The following is a 16,259-nucleotide window of genomic DNA, read 5'->3' as shown; positions in this document are numbered from 1 at the left end:
GTCTTTATGTGAATGAAACAAATATCTAATAATCAAACACACACATCTGGATAACTTTATAAAATGACAGTCTTGATACCAACTCAAACATAACAGCACATGTACAGTATACTCCTAATAACCCCATGCTCTGTAACTTCAGGTACTTAGCTTAAGAATATACAGTAACACAGCGTATAAACAATGCTATGTTCGCTCGGTACGACAACGCTGACGTGCTGATCACATGCATTAGAACACCCAGACGCATATAACACAGTAGCACAGATATAACACGTTCACATACATTGCCAACGACTCATATAATGAACATTTAGTGCTTAGTAAACCAATAGCCCTTTTCTTTAACATAAATCATACCTGAGAAGGAGAATATAATGAGCAACACAACAGTCATGCGATGCTTGTTTACTGTCTTTATGTGAATGAAACAAATCACGTGAGCTGATAGGTGATCTCGTAGTCACGTGGTGACGTGCCGGCGTACACGGTGACGTACCGGCGTACAACCAATTACAGCGCAAATCATCACGCATTCCCACACTACATCTCCTTCCAAAACAATAACGGTGATAAAGTTATAATTACTTTAGGTTGTGAAATAAATATATTACAGGGTACCACACTTCCCCCTCAAAAAAAAATGTCGTCCCGACATTAGATAACAATTTAGGTAAAGCCATTCTTGTTTTACAATATTTCTTGCCATTTTACATAACATCATCGTCAGCCTTTTTTTATTTTATTTTTACAACAAACATACATGTATACTGGGAATAGAGTCCACGTTAGCATACAAGCGTCTCGCTTAGTTGAGGCAAAATGGTATTTGTTTGTGAGCAGTCCTTTCACTGTAGTAAGGTCTACTGTCTACTGTTTCCACTCTCACAACAGTCCTCTTTTTTAACATGTAGTAACAGTCCATTTCCTTTATAGGGTATAACTACAAACAATAACATTTCTGTATGGTGCACTGTGTACTAAAAGTTCATGCTTTAGGCCTGGGCCTGCAAGTGCCTGTCAGTAGTATAAAGTCACTTAAATAGTAGTGTGATTCACAGTTAATAGCACGGATGTGACGGTTGGGGATTACTAAAGGGAACTGGCCACCAGAGTTTGGGGGTTAGTGTTGCCTTATATGTAAAGTTTGGGTAGCAGGTCATGTTTGCTACCTGCACCTTATAGCATGATGGGTCCCCAAGGGTGTCGTAAGTAAACCTTTTCGGGGGTCTTTGCTTTCTGCTAGAGAACTGATGGCCATCTTCCGGCTCCGCTACATCCCTTTTACTCTCCCGGGTTGTAATTGGTCCCTCTGCAGGTAAGTCTGATTCCATTGTGTCGACAGTTTGTATGTTTTCGTTACCGGTTTGTTCTATTGCAGGGGCAGGCTCTGGGGTTTTTATTGATGACCGTGGTAGTGGTTCCAGTGCTTTATGGCTAAATTGACGGTCGCAAGGTACAGACGGCTGTGCTATTTTCCTTCCCCTTAAGTTGTCACCGATTTGCTCTGACCTGAGCTGGTATGGCTCCAGTCGATAGTAGTGTTCACCCTCTTCACTTTCATTATCACTTCCTGTCCCACTTTCTCTTTCCTCCTTGGTCTGAGTTTTACTGTTTTCCACTGGCTTTGGCTTAGCACGTTGCACCGGTGTGATATTGAGAAGTAGGTAGTCACAGGGGAGGAGCAGGTTACGATGCAGGATTCTAGTTCTCCCTTTACTTTGTTCAGGTTTGATTTCATAGATGGGTGCATCCTCAGTTACCTGACGGACAACAATGTGAATTTCATCTTCCCAGTCAATTCGCAATTTCCCGGTACCACCCCTTGGGGTCAGATTCTTCACAAGGACCCTGCTCCCTGGTCCTAAATCAGTGCTCCTTGCCTTTTGGTCGTAATTTCTCTTGTTTCTTTCTGCACACTTTCTCACATGTTCCTTAGCTATTTCACAGGCCTCCTGCATCCCTCTTGCCCATCTTTCCATGTACTCGCTGTAACTCTGTGAGCTATTTTCCGGTTTGAGTCCGAACAGTGAATCTATAGGCAGTCTTGGAGAGCGTCCAACAGCAAACGGAAAGGTGAGAAGCCAGTTACCTCACATCTGGTACAGTTGTAAGCGAAGACTAGTTTGTTAAGTGCATCTCTCCAGTTTGACTTTTCTTTATCCGTCAGGGTTCTCAGCATTTGTAGTAAGGTCCGGTTGAAGCGTTCCACTTGTCCATTCCCCTGGGGGTGGTAGGGGGTGGTCCTGGAACCCGCGACGCCATTGTACTTGCACAGTTGGGTGAACAGTTGATTTTCAAATTCTCCCCCTTGATCATGGTGGATCCTGGACGAAAAGCCAAACTTAAGGGCGAAGTCGTTGAATAGGCGGTCAGCCACAGTTTTTGCTGATTTTGAAGCCGTGGCATACGCCTGTGCGAATCGGGTAAAATGGTCTACAATTACCAAAATGTACTCATACCCCCCCTTACACTTGTCCAGATGGAGGAAATCAATCGATACTAAATCGAATGGACAGGTCGTTTTGATGTTTTTGAGGGGGGCTCTTGTCTCACGGCATGGTTTCTTTTGTTTAATGCAAAAACACGTTCTCAAGACATAGTCTTCGATGTCCCTCTGCATATAGGGCCAGAAAAACCGATCCCTAATGAGGCTTGTAGTGCGATCAAGGCCCTGATGCCCCATCTCATCATGCAGTTCCTTGAAAAAAAATTTCCGGAATTGAGCAGACAACACAAGCTGAGCTTTTTGAGATGTCTGGCGGAACAGAATGTTGTGTTCATTCAGCTTTAATTTGTCCCATTCTCTCAGGAGTACTTTGAATGGCGAGCTGACCACCCGCCACCGGGGCTTGTAAGTGTCTTTTTACTTCCTTTGTGCTTGTCTAATTTCTTAATTTGACAGGGGTTTAAGAAAACCTTCGCTTTCCTCCACTCAATCCAACACGCTCTGGCAAACGGTGGCAAGAGGCATGTCTAGTTTGTGCTGATTTTCCACAGCTTGGATCACAGGCATCATGCAGTCGGACGAGAATTCCTCCATAAATTCTGCCATTGTCGTTTCTAGATTCACTGGCACCTAGAGAGTGAATCTGCATCGATATTCTCTTTACCTGGTCGGTAGCGGATTGAAAAGTGAAAGTCTGTCAGTTCTGACACCCACCTACTGTCAACACATAGGTCAGCGGGTTATTATCACTGAACACAGTGAAAGTTGGCGAGTAATAGAGGTAATCTCTGAATTTTTCAGTGATGGCCCATTTCAGGGCTAAGAACTCCAGCTTCCTGCTGTGCAGATGATAATTTTTCTCCGCTGCTGTGAGAGTCCGTGACCCATAAGCTATCACTCTCAGTCTACCGTCCTGATTTTGATAAAGGACAGCCCCTAGTCCTTGGTTCGATGCGGCCGTATGTAGGATGAACGGTTGGGAGAAGTCTGGAAACCCCAGGATTGGTGGTTGGACCAAGCATTTAATCAATCTTTCAAGAATCTCCTGATGATGCTTTGCCCACTCGATCGGCGTACTTGATGGCACAACATGACTCTTTCTGTTTTTCCTCCCTTGGTATCTTTTGTTCCCTTGCGGTTTATCACCAATTGTGTTACCCCTAAGGAGGTCGTAGAGAGGACTGGTGATCCGAGAGAAGTCTTTTATGTATTGCCGGTAGTAACTAAGTAGGCCTAGAATTCTACGCAAGTCTCCCACTGTGTTTGGTTCCTGTTCCTTGAGTGCAGTTACTGCGACTGTTTGCAGGATCCATACGACTGCCCTCCTCTGAGACAATCCTACCCAGGTAACGCACCTCTTTTTTGAAAAGCTCACACTTTTTTGGCTTAAATTTTACACCATAGGATTTCAACCTTTGCAACACTTTCCTCACTGCTTCCACGTGTTCGTCGAAAGATCCGGTAAATACTAGGGTGTCATCCAAATAAGGTATGCAAATTTTTTCTCTCAACCCTTCCAGGCATTCCTCCATGAAGCGTCGGAAGGTGGCCGGCGCATTCATGAGGCCAAAAGGGATACGAACCCATTCATAGAGCCCCCACGGTGTTGGAAACGCAGTCAGGTATTGACAGTCTGGGAACATGAATCCCTGGTGGTATGCCTTGCCCTGGTCCAGCAAGAACAACCATGCATTACCTCCAAGGCCATCGAGGACATCCTGTACCCTGGGTATTGGCTGGCGATCTGGAATTGTTTTGCTGTTTAAATCCCTGTAGTCGATGCACAGCCTGAGACTGCCGTCCTTTTTACGGACGCAGACGACAGGAGAGGAGTAAGGAGAATTAGACTTAGTCACCCACCCTTGAGCTATTAGGTCGTGTAAGTAATCCTTCATTTCCTGGTATAGTGGTTTGGGGACTGACGTATAGGTGCGGGCGACAGGAGTGTGATCACTTAAGGAGATACTCAGTTGCAATCCCGGGGCACGGCCAATATCATCATCGGACTTTGAAAAGGCAGAACATTCCTCGCGTAACATCTGTTTTACTTGTTTTTGTTGGGGCAGCGGTAAGGCATGTAACATGCCTTAGTTGGGGCTTGTATAGGCATGTATTCGCCACGCCATCACTAGATCCACCGCTCTCAGTTGCCCTCATTATTTGCTCAATGACATTGTATCCAATGATAGGTCTAGCTAACTCTTTGTCTTTCAGGACAAGCACAGGAATGATTAACTCTCCCTTGGTAGTGACAGGAGAGGCCAGCTTGAAGGACATTTCCACCCATACGCTATAGGGCATGCTTTCCCCATTGGCCTCTGGTGTTTAGGTAAAAATCCACCTATACAAGTGTAACAAATATGCAAAGAAAAAAAATAGAAAGGGGCAAATACTTTTTCATGGCACTGCACATGTAGTCAGATTGTTCCACTGGCTGAAACTGTGGCAGGTGGAGTTATAGCACTTTTCAAATCACACTAACTATACACTGATATAAATAACTTTGAATGATGAATGCTACGTTAATATGATCTCGGGCTTGCTCCACATCATAAAAGCAAAGCGCGGAGATGGAGATCAGGGAAGTACGTGATGTGGTGGAAAATAGGCAGTGGCGGTTCTACACTGAATTGCTCCCCGGGCGAGACTCCCTCCCGCCCCCCGTCAGCGCCACTTCTAACCAACCAAACCCCCTGGTCTGAAGTCTGCTCGGTTTAGTTAATTTGTTTTAAAACCCCCAATTCTGTGAATTCCCCCAGCAGCGAAACCGGTTTGATGACTTCACACCTGTTGTAAAGGTGTGATGGGGGATTACAGTAACTGTGGGTGCGCTTCACCTCGGAGCGTTGTATTCAATGAATAGACTAAAACTAAATCATGTTTGCTTCAGCATTGGAAACAATATTGTATTAGACTAACTTTATTAAAGATTATACACTTTTGTATTCTTTGTCCACACACGTGGGCATCTTTAAATTTTTAGATATTGATCCTTTCTCTATGCAGCGAATTTTCTGAGCAAATTAATAATAATTTCCATGAATGAAAAGCAGGAAGAAGAAAAGGTTACGCGAAAATAAGAAAAAGCTTTAGAGGTAAATGCTGTGAAATGCTTCAAATGAACAGATTCTGCCTATAACAGGTCAGGGACAGTGAGGCTGGATCCAGCAGCGCACCACATCCCACATCATAATACATGCTGATGATGACCAACACGTCTCCCCTGATCTACCAGAGGCAATTAAAAAGAATGGCAATCAAACAGAATAAAATTAGTAGCAGCATTAACTTGTGCTAGTTATTATGATGGTGGTCAATATTAATTGAAATAATGTTTCTCAGCATTATTTCGTGTTAATATTGACTACCCTAATAATTAAAATAAGTAACTAGTTTACTAGCGTGAGCTACTGCTGCTACTGATTTTATTTCAGCTTACCTGCTCAGTTTTATTGCCATTCCTTTTAAAATATTGTCTTTATAGATTTATATGTTGTTTGTCTTGATGTTCTTTTTTTTTCTCGTTTCTTTGACCCAATATATGTTCAGTGATACTTCAAATAACATGTTTAAATAGCACTGATTTCTGTATTGTGTTATATTTTTATACTAGTAACTGGTGTTAAAAATGTATCTCTACATTAATGAGCCAATGTATTATGGTGTGGGCTGCTGTGGGCCAGGAAGTCCAGGGACACTTTTTAGTCCCAGTCCGCCCCTGTAATAACGAATGGAGAAAGCGCAGTCAAAGCCCGGGGATTCTGTGTTCCGCGAGGGCCAGTCGTGAATAGCTGACACTTAGTCACAGCCAATGAAATTGAAGCATTTTTGTTGCTTTCCACGTGGTGTGGCGTTGCTTAAATAATATCTGTATAATATCCGTATATCCTATAAAATAGTCCAGACCCTGGTTCAAATCCCGCTCTGGGTGAAAATGTAATAAATGTGGATCCTTTGTTTTACACTTTTTGCTTATGATAATCATTAAATTACAGCAACTGTGAGGTGAGTGCTAATGTGTTTCATAGCTTAAGAAAAAAAAATTCTCAATTGCAAACATGCATTTAGTACTGAAGCATAACTTGATAATGTAATGGCTATATCGTGGTATTTTAGCGAATAGCACCGGAATTTTGAGCACTGGCTGGGAATTGAACCCGGGTCTCCCGCATGCGGGGGAAACACCTACCACTGAGCCACCAGTACCGGTCTGCGTTTAAAGCACATAAATATAGGCTAACGTCATACATCTTTGTAGTCCTTTTGCACACGCGCGGGTGCGTTACAATAATAATAATAATAATAAATTTGAAGAACTACTACTACTAATAATAATAATTCTGAATGAAAATGAAGAATAAATACATATCAGTTTGAGCTTGACACGTTTATGAGCTCTGTCGCTTGCCGTCAATGGGCGCCTAAGAGACATAACATTTTTCGGCTTCAGTAGACACACAATACTTTAGACTGAAACACGACTGCCCCCTACAGGTATTGAAGGGCATTTTCACAGCTTGCCGCGCGCACTCGCGGAAAGTCGTGGGATCCCTTTTCCGAAAACGTGCGTTTTTAAAGGCCAGATCTGTACAGTATACTCCTAATAACCCCATGCTCTGTAACTTCAGGTACTTAGCTTAAGAATATACAGTAACGCAACGTATAAACAATGCTATGTTTGCTCGGTACGACAACGCTGACGTGCTGATCACATGCATTAGAACACCTAGACGCATATAACACAGTAGCACAGATATAACACGTTTACATACATTCCCAACGACTCATATAATGAACATTTAGTGCTTAGTAGTCCTTTTCTTTAACATAAATCATACCTGAGAAGGAGAATATAATGAGCAACACAACAGTCATGCTTGTTCACTGTCTTTATGTGAATTAAACAAATCGCGTGAGCTGATAGGTGATCTCGTAGTCACGTGGTGACGTGCCGGCGTACACGGTGACGTACCGGCGTACAACCAATTACAGCGCAAAACGTCACGCATTCCCACACTACATCTCCTTCCAAAACAATAACGGTGATAAAGTTATAATTACTTTTATATTTACTATTATACAGTATATATTATATATTTTATATATACTATTATAATTTAGGTTGTGAAATAAATATATTACAGGGTACCACAGAGACAGCTACTACCTAAAAATAAAACAGAAAAATAAGCATGGCTTTTAAAATAAAGCTCCTACAGTAAATATATACAGTATGTTTTTAAGTCAGACTAGTTAATCTTGTGGTCTGCGTTGATTTTAAGCTAATTACTGAGAAAATTCATTGTCATAGCTGAGGTCATACTGGCACATTACAATCACCCAAATATTAATACTTACATCTAGTAGTTATCTGTATAGCTGTAGTACTTTTTCCCGTAGTTGGGGCATTGACTGATAGTTAATTTAGTCACAAGCAACTTTGATTAGAGAGGGCTACCTGGGTAGCTTACATACAGCAATTACTGGTGACATATTTGCATACTTGCTAAAGGGGAAAAGGTGTAAAATATTGGAAGAATTTTTACCGTTGAGTAAATTACAGTGGAACCTTGAATTACGAGCATAATTAGTTCCTGAAGCGGGCTCATATTCCAAAACACTCGTAAACCAAATTTTATTTTTTCATAAGAAATAATGGAAATTTAAAGTAATTGTTTTACAGCCCCAAAAAATAAATACATAAAATAATTAATACAAAATATGAAGTAAAAATAAAACAAATTAACCTGCACTTAACCTTAAAAAAAGTTAAATAAATTCCAACAGATAAGTTGGGATACATACACACACACATTAACGGAGAGACTGTTTTATCGTAAAAAAAAAATAGCAAGAAACATCGCTAATCACACTTGCGTGAGCACATACTAACAGAATCACTGCTGTAAAGTAAAAAAACAAAACAAATGAACCTGCACTTTACCTTTGAAAAGAATCGCGACAGAGCAGTGAATCTTTGCTCGTCTTGCGGAACACTTGTAAATCGTGTTACTCGTAATCCGAGGTTCCACTGTACTGGCTAGTGAAAAACGGAAGTCTTCAGGGAAAATCGGGAGGGTTAGCAGGTATGCATATTTGTGAGAAGATCAGTGTTTTGTAACACCCCAGCATTTTATTCTCTCTAGCAGTAAGATTAATAATGTTCTAATGTTAATGTGGTTGCTAACGCTAACAACCTAACTAAATGCTAGCATCATACTTGCTAGCAGCAAATGTGAGCTAAAATATCATACCTCAGACCAGCCGGAAAGTTTGAGTGTAACCTTAACACTGCAACAAAGTAGTAAATGTTACATAAAGTGATAATCTTTCAGTTATATGTGACTTAGGTGAGGGAACATGTGTATACAGACCTTGTATTTAACGTCATTTTCCCTTAAATGCACGAGGAGGATGAACCGTCATCAGCGGTGTGGAAGCTCAAAAGAGAAGACACAAAGCTGACACAGCCCCTGAATACACCGGTGAACTTTGGGGGAGGGGCTAAGCAAACTTCAACCTAGCAGCTGGGTTACACAAAAACCTTTTAACCTTTTAACCAGTTAATTAAATAACTGTCTTTATCCTATGGTTAATAAAGTAATACCTTACTTAGAAATTGGAAAAATTCTTTTATATAAAACAATAACCAGGAAATGAGGGCCTGCTTATAAAATTAAGCTAGTCTACACAGGGAGTTTTCTTATTCTCTTACTGTATCTAGTATATATTCGAGCCCAGCAACCTGGAAATTGTAACTGGAAATAATATACCAAATGCATATACATTGTGTGTATATATACTGTTATTTTGTGTATACACATTTTATTTTATAACATTCATGGCTTTTTAAGTCACACTTTGTCTGTGGGCAACAGATTACATATTTTTAAATATAATCAGGTTTTTTTTTTTTTTTTTTAATTATTAGAAACAAATCTTTGTATCTTTCGGGTGGTGCATCGAAAACTAAAGACAAACAAAATCTGGACAAACTCTGATTTAGATCTGACAACCGACCACTGTTTTGGTTACAGTCAGTTTTTTTTACTTCAATTTGATTATAGATAGATTATCTTACTGTTTACGCTGTAATTAGTTCATCTTATTGTTTTGGTTCTAGCTATATTTTATTATTGTTAGCCATCTTACATAACCCTTAAGTTCAAACGTTTAGTTGAAGTGGAAATGAGTGACTCACACAAACACGTCACTAACACATGCTTTAAAGAGTACGCAGCAGTGATATTATCAGGTTAGTTTTATGACTCTGCTTGACCTCATTTGGTCATTTTTTCCAAACTTTATTCTGATTAACTTATACAATGGCTGCATTAGTGTAGAATTCTGACTAAATACATGAAGCAAATATCATACCCTAGACCCTGCAAAAGCCTAGTAGTCTAACACTTTTTACTTTATAGTAGCACTTTTTATAGCATCTCAGGCATACTCACCATGGGTAAAAATAAATAAGTAAAGATTTAGACTGAAACTTTTAAATCATAACATGGTGTAATTTTATTGTAATTATATTGTATTAATTTATATACATATATTCAACATCCTATTTGATTGGAGTTAGAAACTCCTTTAGACTTTTACATACTTGTTTAGCAATAAAGACCAATACATTTAGAAAGACAAGCACCCTCAGTGATAAAGAGGAAGTGTGTGCTGTTTAGTATACAATACGTGACTAGAGTCAGCGCCTGTAAGTGTCAAACCACAAAACTATAACCCACACACACCAACATTCAGACAGTAATGTTTTCTTTTGAGAAATGGAAGGGTACTTGCGTCTGTTACCCCTGTCTACCCACATCCATTTGCATTTCGTTTATGACCGGGGTTTCACTGTTTCAACTGTTCGGAAGTTCTAAGCTGTAAAAAAAGGAATCTTTTCCATCTGTGCACAACGGTAAGTCAACTTTTTAAAATACATAAATACATTAAAATGCTTTATAAATAAAAAATTTAATGTCAAAAGTTTGTTTTCACTTTTTAGTTTTATTTTTTTTTAAAAGGTATCGTCATGGGCAAAGCCTGTAGACACACAGGACTTAATAACATACAAACCCATGTGAAAGTAAACTGCTTGATCACGCTGGAGTCCAGTCTAATCTGGATATTTGGCCATATTTTAACCAACCATGATTTATGATTCAGTCATGTCAGTTTTTGGTAATTTTGCCTGATCATCTACACAATATACTGCTGTCTAATAAAACTAAGCAATTTGTTTAGTAATATGTGCCAAGAATGTACGGAGCGCCTGCCATACACAATCAGGTCATTAGTAAGTGTTAACAGTGACAGTCAGGGTGAACGTGTTCATAATGTGTGTTTATTTCTAATTCCTTCACCTGGCATCAGTGCAGCAAATAAATCCAAACTATTTGAGCAGGCAATGATCATGAAAAGGATGGTATGCCCAGTGTAGTGCTGTATATCATCATGACATATTGGTACACATTCACTACCATGAACTACCAAGTTAATGAAGTCGTTTTAATTTTTATTTCATGCTATGGTTCTGCTAAGTATACTTTGCAATATATTCTATTCCGTGCTTATAAGTGCTAATCATTATCTAATGAGCTACAGTGAGGTCAAGAAGTATTCTCTTACTTAGAAATCATGGAGGCGTCTACAATTTTCAGCATACAGTAGGGGCATTTCCACTGTGAGAGACTAAAAAGAAAAAACTGGAAATCCCATTGTATGATTTAACAATTTATTTGTGAATTACTGTGTCAAATAAGTATTTGATCACTTGCTTATCAGCCAGATATCTGACCCTCAAAGACCAGTTATTTTGCTTTTAAATAGTCCAGCTACAATCATGATTCTAAATTAGTGGCACCTGTTTGAGGTCGTTAGCTGTCATAAAGACACCTGTGCACCCCACAATCAGCCAAAGTCTAAATAGCAAAATGGGCAAAAGCAAAGAGCTGTCAAAAGACACAAGAGACAAAATTGTAGACCTTCACAAAGCTGAAAAGGGCTACGGAGCAATTGCCAAGCAGCTTGGTGAAAAAAGAACAACTGTTGGAGCAATTGTCAGAAAACAGAAGTGGCTAATGATGACTGTCAATGTCCCTCGGACTGGGGCCCCACGAAAAATCTCTCCTCGTGGGGTATCAATGATGCTGGAAGAATGGTGAAGAATCAACCCAGAACTACATGGGAGGAGCTGGTCAATGCGGTGAAAAGAGCTGGGACCATAGTTTCCACGTCATGGTTTAAAATCTTGCATCGCACGGAAGGTTCCCCTGCTTAAGTCAGCCAATGTCCAGGCCCTTCTGAAGTTTGCCAGGGACCATCTGGATGATCCAGAGGAGTCATGGGAGAAAGTCCTGTGTTCAGATGAGACCAAAGGAAAACTTTTTTGGTCTTAACTCCATTCGCCGTGTTTGGAGGAAGAAGAATGATGAGTATCATCCCAATAATACCATACCTACAGTGAAGCATGGGGCTGGAAGCATCATGCTATCGGGGTGTTTTTCTGCACAGGGGACAGGACGACTGCACTGTATTAAGGGGAGGATAAACAGGGCCATGTATTGTGACATATTGGGCAAAAATCTCCTCCCCTCAGTCAGAGCATTAAAGGTGGGTCGTGGCTGGGTCTTCCAACATGACAATGACCTAAAGCACACAGCCAGGAAAACCAAGGAGTGGCTTCATAAGAAGCATATTAAGGTTCTGGAGTGGCCTGGCCAGTCTCCAGACCTAAATCCAATAGAAAATCTTCGGAGGGAGCTGAAACTCTGTGTTGCTCAGCGACAGCCGCAAAACCTGACAGATCTAGAGAAGATCTGTATGGAGAAGTGGGCCATGTAATTTCCAGATTCTTCTTTTTTAGATTCTGTTTCTCACAGTGGAAATGCACCTATGCTAAAAATTGTAGACCCCGCCATGATTTCTAAGTAAAAGAACTTTTAAATCACAGGGTGATCAATTACTTATTGATCTCACTGCATGTAAGCATGTTGAAGCACTAAACTTCAATTTAAATTAAGGTTAACCTTTGTATGGCTATGAATCTGGACCAGTTTTGCTCGTATATCACTTGGATAAACGGTTATGTTTTTTTTTGTTTTTTGGTAAGGTAGTGACACTCACTGTAGGCTTGTCACAATGATTACTGAACCGAGAAATTAGGCAATAGCCGCTTTGGTTGCAAGGTGTAGGAAATAGTTTTGTAATGTTTTTTGATCAATGAAATTTTGTCATGGATTGATTAGGACTGCAGATACCTATGACCAAAAGGACATTTCAATAGCATTTATAACATTATTTGTTAAAATTATTTGCTGTTCAAAAGTCTTAGGCACAAAAAAAAAAATACTATAAATTAAAAAACTACTATAAAAAGCAGTAAATAATAATTAATGAAACCAAGTAAATTATTGATGTGACGATCCTTTGCTTAAAATTTAGTCTCCTGTACAATTTGTGCAGTTTTATAAAAAAGTTTAGCTTAGTTTAGTCCTTCTGAGGATGTTGTCACACCTGCTTCTTTCTTTTCATGAATGCAAAACCGAGAAGCTTTTTTTTTTTCTGAGAAGTGGTCTTTATATAATATGCTGCTTTCTTTTCTGGCCTACAGATATATATATATATATATATATATATATATATATATATATATATATATATATATTTTTTTTATTTTTTTTTTTTCTAGAACACTAATGTTAAGAATCAGATTTTTTTGGACTATAAGTTATAAAATAAACATATATAAGAATGTTTGTACAAAAATAAAACTGTGTTATAAAAATACTGTATATAAAACTTTTATATAAAGTACTGTATATAAAACTACATCACAACATGCTTCGATAATACACATCTGACTCTACTACCGAACTGATAAATTCAGTAGGCATGTACTGTACGTTCTTTGCACAGTTGAGTATTTGTAGCAAAAATGTACAGTAGTGTGGTCATAAGAAATCCACTCGTTAGTGAGACTAATCAGTAACAGAAAAGAAAGAAAGAAAGAAAGAAAGAAAGAAAGGAAGAAAAAGCTTCAGTTTGCTAGGTAGAATACAGACTAGACTTTGGAGCAATGAAATTAGGTAATGGGTCCAAATTGACCCTATACGAGAGTGATGGGTGCGTCAGGGTAAGAAAGGAAATTCATGCAATGATCAGGTTATCCCTTAATCTCTTGAGACTCAAATGTCCTCATACAGTATGAGCACATGCACATTTTCTCCCAACTACAGATATTATTTTATAGCTCTTATATGAGAACTGTTAGGGATAATTCTTTTGGCAAACATCTTCCTGTTCAAAGACATTTATTAAATTTATATACATCAGGTGCTAATGAAGAGTAACAATGGGAAATTAAAACGTACAGTAGAGTCAGGGTTTTAGAAGGAAAATGTTTTACTTTCCATATGGCACAGCCATATTCCACGGTTCAAATTCAGCAAGAGTGGTTCTGGGAGCATGATTATTAATTTTCATGCCTGAATTGGCCACTTGACTGCACAACTTAATTAAAACTAAAGGTGGCTGAATAAAATTTTAGAGTATGCACCCGTTTTCTTTAGCTGGGCAGAACTGTCTCTATCAATCAATCTTATGTAATTATTGTACATTTTCTTGTAATACAGTCACTTATTTGTAATACTTTTACATTTTACTTAATATTAAAAAAGTATGTATTTAATATCTAAAGTAAAATTCACATTTACCATTACAGAGTTAAAAAAATATATGTATTTAATCCTAAATGACTGTAACTCAATGAGAAGACATATTGTGAAGTTTTTAATTATTCAGTCCCATGACCCAGTCAAAATCAAGAAGTTTGTGATAATTAAACATTATCGCTTATTCAGCAACAGCAGGGTCTGAGTTTGGCTATCCAAATTTTTCCACGCCAATTTTTGCACCAATTATTTGCAAAACATTTACCCCCTGCAGACTATTTCTACCTGTCCTTCCCTCCAATGTTACACTTGCTGCTTATGGTATAGAAGGGGATGGGGAGGGGCTTAAAAGTTGGTACGAAAGTTAATGAGGAGAAAATGGGGCATGCCTTGGTGTGAAGAGCTGCTGAATATTATCTTAGAAAGTCACTATAATGTATTTTGACGTAAATATTAATGTGGGAAAAAAACCCAACAAGGGAAGATATATTTCTTAACTCTTTAAAACTGACCCAGTTTCCAACGATACTTAATACATTTATCTTGGTCACTTGGTGGCAATGATGTTTACTAAGCTGACAGGTTATAGACTGTTTTCATTCATTCTCTCATCTCTGGTTCCTTTGTTTCAGGAAATGGCACTTACCTGCAGTCTGGTGTCGAATGTGTCTGATGTGGCCCATGTAACATTCCAGCGCGTGGCCTACACACCTGTGTTCATTTTAGGCCTCGTCCTGAATGCCTCAGCATTGTGGTGCTTCACGCGCATCCCCCAGTGGACGGAAACTCACATCTACATGCTTAACCTCCTGCTAGCAGACCTCTTACTGACCCTTTTCCTGCCTGTCCGCATATTCGAGACCTACTGCCCCATGTCCCCAGGGATGTTTTGTACATTTCTGATCTGTGTGCATTACTGCAATATGTATGTTAGCATTTTCACAATCACAGCCATCAGCATCCATCGTTACGTGGCCGTCATGTTCCCTATGCAAAAACAACCCTCAAGGGCCTCAGAGGCCAGGAGAAAGAAGATAGCAAGCGGGACATGTGCTTTTATTTGGCTTGCAGTAATAACAATCTGCACAATTTTTTCAAGAAATATGCTTCCAGACCAGCTGCTGACATGCTATTCGCGCAAACCTTATAAAAAGATGACCTTAGCGTTCTTATTGGTTTTGGAGATTCTTGGGTATCTTCTGCCGATAGTCATCATCACAACCTGTTCAACGCAAGCAATCAGGACAATTCTAAAGTCATTAAAGAAAATCCATCAGCACTCAGAGGATGAAATTGTCGACAGCAGAAAAAGTGTTGTTGCCATAATCACAGCAAACATGATTGTATTCATGGTGTGCTTTACCCCGATCCATCTTGGTTATGTGTTCAGATACATTTTTGGTCATACATTTCATGTTTTTTATGATGTCGCTGAGTGTTTAGCAACAACAAACTGCTGCCTAGATTCTGTGGGATATTACTTTTTGTTAAAAAAAATTTTCAGAGACAAAAGATAGTACGGGGGCCTAGTTTGATAATAATAATATATATATATATATATATATATATTTGGTCTTTCGGCTGCTCCTGGCGAGGGGTCACCACAGCAGACACGTGGTCCGCACATACAAGCATGGCACATGCCCTTCCTGATGCAACCCTACTATTTTACCTGGACTTGGGACCGGTACTGTAACCAGTGGCTGGGGTTTGGGCACTTTGATGATAATAATAATAATAATAATAATAATAATAATAATAATAATAATAAATAGTTAAATATAGTTGCAAGCAACGATGAGTAGGCCCAAGCACCATCACTACCTGAGTGCACCACACAACTTACACACTTTACTCTTGATGTCAGCTCAGGCCCTAAATATTTGTCATGTCAACTGTGTGTGTCTGTGTACATGTGTGAGTAAGAGATGTGAGTGTGTGAATGTTAACATTTGTGATGTGTCTGATGTATGAGTGTGTTTATGCGTGCATGTGTGTGTCTGTGTGTATGAGAGAGAGAAAGAGATGTGTGCGTGCATGCATGTGTGTTAACATTTGTGATGTGTATATGTGTAGAATAGGCTGCAAATGCATCACTCTATGATGTCACCCAATGTGATGTCACTGAATATAAT

At 39.3% G+C, this 16,259-nt stretch overlaps 1 protein-coding gene across 2 annotated transcripts in view; it reads left to right on the top strand.

Moving 5' to 3' along the window:
* The window catches only part of LOC128512754 (G-protein coupled receptor 55-like), a 77,763-nt gene extending 62,003 nt beyond the window's left edge, over positions 1 to 15,760 (top strand). The window contains exons 1-2 of one of the 2 annotated variants that reach the window (XM_053486158.1): positions 10,288 to 10,370; positions 14,757 to 15,760. In XM_053486158.1, the coding sequence (XP_053342133.1) occupies positions 14,760 to 15,641 (882 nt within the window). In that variant the 5' untranslated portion in view covers positions 10,288 to 10,370; positions 14,757 to 14,759 and the 3' untranslated portion in view covers positions 15,642 to 15,760. Of the gene's footprint in view, positions 1 to 10,287; positions 10,371 to 14,756 lie in introns of those variants that run through there. The other variant, XM_053486157.1, reaches the window with a different exon arrangement.
* The last annotated feature ends 499 nt before the right edge of the window (positions 15,761 to 16,259 follow it).

The sequence above is a fragment of the Clarias gariepinus genome, chromosome 25 (assembly GCF_024256425.1).
Source record: "Clarias gariepinus isolate MV-2021 ecotype Netherlands chromosome 25, CGAR_prim_01v2, whole genome shotgun sequence".
Lineage (NCBI taxonomy): Eukaryota > Metazoa > Chordata > Actinopteri > Siluriformes > Clariidae > Clarias > Clarias gariepinus.
Note: the sequence above shows the minus strand (reverse complement) of the source record. Positions and strands in the feature narration are given on the sequence as shown.